The sequence below is a fragment of the Leuciscus leuciscus genome (assembly GCF_965113295.1).
Source record: "Leuciscus leuciscus genome assembly, chromosome: 14".
Lineage (NCBI taxonomy): Eukaryota > Metazoa > Chordata > Actinopteri > Cypriniformes > Leuciscidae > Leuciscus > Leuciscus leuciscus.
In genome coordinates, this window is record NC_138738.1 from 568,279 (window position 1) to 573,100 (window position 4,822).

Here is a 4,822-nt window from a genome sequence, read left to right on the forward strand (position 1 = left end):
CTAATACTCTACTAACACTAATGAGAGTTTACTTTACACACTCTGACTCTCACAAGCGGTTAGTGGACATGCAGGTGCAGCGCTACTATAGTCAACAGAATGTGTTAAAGGGACCATCAAAATAAAGTGAAACCAAATTATGACTTAAAACGTTTTAAGTATGACATTAAAAAGGCGTAATTGACAAAAAATTAATTCTGAATTAAAGGTATAGTGGAGGATCTTTCCGAATTTTAGATAAGACCCGCCCTCTCCACTTTTTGAATAAGTTTGATTGATTCACCAGAATGATTGACAATTAGGAGGACCAATAGTATAGGTGATCCACCCGGAAGTAAAAAATCCTCCGCTATACCTTTAAGTAATAATTATGACAAAAAGTCGAAATTATGACTTAAAAAGTTGAAATAAAAATGATGTCTATGCGTCATAATTATGAGATGAACATTTTAAATAATGACATACTAAATTGAAATTATGATAATAAAGTAATTTCATAGTGACATTTTTGAATTCAGTATAATTGTATTTGTGAAAATGATTCAGTACTGAAACAGCATTTTAGAGTTTTTACATATCTTCTGCTTGTGTCTGTAGTTCGTCTAGGCCTCTCTAAGGCTATGACTAACTAAAAATTATTATTGATGAACTTGAATAACTTGAATCATGTTGGCAATCCAAAAAAAAAAAAAAATTGTCTTCCCATACCGGGAGTCGAACCCGGGCCGCCTGGGTGAAAACCAGGAATCCTAACCGCTAGACCATATGGGAGGCGCTGATATTTAGAGCGCCCGAGGCTCTCTTATACTCACATAGCCGTTCACAAGCGTGTTTTTCTACAATGAGACATCCATTTATGGTTTTAATGTTGTTTATGATTATGGAGTAATCATTCAGCATCATATTTGTCAGTCTTGTTTTAATTGTACATTTCCAATCCTTCATCACAGTTTGTCGCGCGATCAGTGACGTCATTTTGAAGTGACAGCAGTGAGCCCTCACCAGTGAGCATGTAGAATGAGTAAAACATTTATGTACATTTAAGGGAAGAAATTTGAACTTTCCATCCTTCATAATGTAAGTAATCACGTGGATTTTGATCAGACATCCCACGAACTCGCGCCCCTTGAGCTCGGACTGTAAACGATGCGCTAATGCAGTGAAGTAAATGTGTGTGTGTGTGTGTTTGTGTTTGTAATGCAGGGCTGATTACTGGAAATCCCAGCCGAAGAAGTTCTGTCAGTACTGCAAGTGCTGGATCGCAGATAACAAGCCCGTGAGTGAATCAATCCGAACCATAACCCGAATCCTTCTCTTCCACACTCGATCTGAATGTGTTTCCGTGTGTTTTTCACGCAGAGCGTCGAGTTTCACGAGAGAGGAAAGAATCACAAAGAGAATGTCGCGGCCAAAATCGCCGAGGTAAGAAACACTAACACTAGAGTTCTGCATTACACCTGAGATTATGTGCACTGACTCTCCTCTTGATTATGCTGTACGTCATATGCGTGCTGAACTCACACTCAGTATGCGCTCATTGGGCCTGTCCGTTTACCCACACTTGTGCTGTTTGCACTGGACCACTTGTCTACTTGCATGATGTATTTCCTGTATTTTGCGCAAGTGTTCAAGTAGGCATGAAGACTGCAAGTGTGTAAAACTTTTGATTATCCGATGGGACAAAACTAATAGTGTTGCAAAAAATATAAGTGTTTACCGAGCTTTATTTTGATTTTCAATACTTTCCATTTCAAAATAAGCTTCTAAATGTCTGTTCAGCAGTCCCTATGTAACTGAAGACACAATTTAAAATGGTGGTGCTTCTAATTAAGTGATAAAAAGCAGTTAAAAATACACATAGCCTACTCATCTGTGCACCAGTAAAATGTGCAACACTTCATTTTACTACCAGTGGAATGTGTCCTCAACATCTAGCATGTGATTTCCTGATCCTAGTGCATGATGGGATACGCTTAGCCTCGATTTAGAGTGGGTTTAGTGTGCACTTGGCATTTTTAAGATATGGGTCTTGCACACTTACTTCCTGTCACATGCATGGGTTCTCAAGTGGCCAAGACCACAACTGTAGGTATTTGGACAGGCCCAGTATATAACCTCGGTGTGTACTCGTGTGTACTCAGTGTGCACTCGGTGTGTACTCTGTGCGATTAGTGTGCGATTAGTGTGCGCTTAGTGTGCACTCATTGTGCACTCAGTGTGTACTCAGTGTGTACTCAGTGTGCACTCAATGTGTACTCATTATGTACTCAGTGTGCACTCAATGTGTACTCAGTATGTACTCAGTATGTACTCAGTGTGCACTCAATGTGTACTCAGTATGTACTCAGTGTGTACTCAGTGTGCACTCAATGTGTACTCAGTGTGCACTCAATGTGTACTCAGTATGTACTCAGTGTGTACTCAGTGTGTACTCAGTGTGTACTCAGTATGTACTCAATGTGTACTCAGTGTGTACTCAATGTGTACTCAGTGTGTACTCAGTGTGTACTCAGTGTGTACTCAGTGTGTACTCAGTATGTACTCAGTATGTGTGACCTGTTTTGGGCAGTCATATTTATGATGTAGAATACTTAAATAATAATTATGACATAAAAATTATAATTTTGATATTAACATTTTGAAAGTATGACAAAAAATCATGATATATAAAAATATAATTAATTATGAGACAAGTCATAATTATGAATGAAATTGAAATGATGAAAGAATTATTTCAGCTAGCTATTCAATTCTTGCTATATTTATTCTAAATTATTTATCCATGCACATCATTATTCGTTTATAGTTCATGTGCCTTTAAGATTGAAGGTTGAAAGATTTAAGTCTTATTCTTATTTCTTTTTATTATTTTAATTTCTTCTATGTAAAGCACTTTGAATTGCCATTGTGTATGAAACGTGCTATATAAATAAACTTGCCTTGCCTTGTGTGTAATAAATAAGCGTTTCTCTCGGATACATGTCACAATATGGGAAAAAAGATTATCTCATTGCTGACTTTAAACAGCCTGATAAAAGTTGAGATGTTTTAACACAAAATTTGATTTAATAGGCAGAATTAAATCAGGCTTTATTTCTGGGATTAAAACTGGATTCCACTCACACGGGATATGATGAGATCATGTGACACAATGCATTTCACATTGTATGGTGAATATTGCACAGTATTCTGAGTAAAGCATCCTGTCACATTACTTTTTCACATTATACATTACGTTTAAAGTGCAGTTGCGCTGGTCTTTTCTTCCCTATAGTGCCGTATATCAGAGTAAAACGATGAGGGTTCACACTTTATTGGATGAGAACAAAACACTGAACTGAATTGATCTGAATAATGACACTATTGTCTTCTGTAGACTCTGAAGCTGTCTCATATCTGATGAAGTTTGCATCACTGATTCTGTTTTTTTCCTGTTTATTACTGTGAAATCATCTGCACTGTATCAAGCGCTGTAGAAATGAGCTGGTAAACAGAAAGTTGGCTGCTGCTGTCAGAGCTGCATGTGTGTGATGATAAGAGTGTGTGAGACGCTCTCTGATTGGCCAGCAGTGCTCATGTGACCCCATCAATGTTCCTGACAGATTAAGAAGAAAAGCGTTGCGAAGGCCAAACAGGAGCAGAAGATGTCGAAGGAGTTCGCAGCGATGGAAGAAGCGGCTCTGAAGGCGTATGAGGAGGATCTGAAGAGGCTCACGGCTCAGTCATCAGGTCTCGTTAACAGTTACTTTTAGAAGTAATGTGTTACAATATTGTGTTACTCTCTAAAAAAGTAACTATTTGCGTTGACTTTTCATGTAAAGTAATATGTTACTTTTGCGTTACTTTTTCTCACCTGGCAGAGACTCGCTCTCTTTTAGTCCTTGCAGGTTTTTTAAAAAAGTGTTTAACGCAGTAATGCATTCGACAACATAGATTATATTGTTTTCTTTTCCGAACACATTTAAAATATTATTATATTCTGAGCACATAGAATATTTCCTGAGCCCTAGAGCGATGTATGCCATATAAAAGATCTCCTGACATTATCTATTATACAACTCTTTTTATTAAAAGTCATATGTTTTGTTACTTATGTACTTTTTGTCTGTTCCTGCACATGCATGAGTGACTGTGTTATGAAGGAGAGTTAGAATTTTAATTCAGTGTTTTAAAAACGTTTAAGCAAATTGATTAAACTAAAAAGGAATGTGCATTACTAAAATTACATAAAAAGTAATGCGTTACTTTACTTGTTACATTGAAAAGTAATCTGATTACGTAATGCATGTTACTTGTAATGCGTTACTGGTTACATCAAAGTAATCTGATCATCTAATGTATGTTGTAGTGTATTACTTTATTCGTAACATCAAAATTTTTATCTGATTACATGATGCACGTTACTTGTAACTTGTTACTTAACTCGTTAAATTAAAATACTAATCTGGTATCGTAAGGCACTTTACTTGTAATGCATTACTTGTTACGTCAAAGTAATCTAATTAAGCAATGCATGTTACTTGTAATGTGTTACTCAACTCATAAAAAGTAATTTATTACATAATGCACGTTACTTGTAATGCGTTACTCGTTACATCAAAGTAATCTGATCATCTAATGTATGTTGTAATCTATTACTTTATTCGTAACATCAAAAATTGTATCTGATTACATGATGCACGTTACTTGTAACTTGTTACTTTACTCGTTAAATCAGAATAGTAATCTGGTAACGTAAGGCACTTTACTTGTAATACTTTACTTGTTACATCAAAGTAATCTAATTAAGCAATGCATGTTACTTGTAATTTGTTACTTAACT

At 36.1% G+C, this 4,822-nt stretch overlaps 1 protein-coding gene across 1 annotated transcript in view; it reads left to right on the top strand.

Moving 5' to 3' along the window:
- Positions 1–935: 935 nt before the first annotated feature.
- wbp4 (WW domain binding protein 4) overlaps positions 936–4,822 on the top strand; it is an 8,442-nt gene continuing 4,555 nt past the window's right edge. The window contains exons 1-4 of the mRNA XM_082136483.1: positions 936–1,077; positions 1,204–1,276; positions 1,360–1,422; positions 3,603–3,729. Coding sequence (XP_081992609.1) covers positions 1,076–1,077; positions 1,204–1,276; positions 1,360–1,422; positions 3,603–3,729 — 265 coding nt within the window. The 5' untranslated portion in view covers positions 936–1,075. The remainder of the gene's footprint in view (positions 1,078–1,203; positions 1,277–1,359; positions 1,423–3,602; positions 3,730–4,822) is intronic.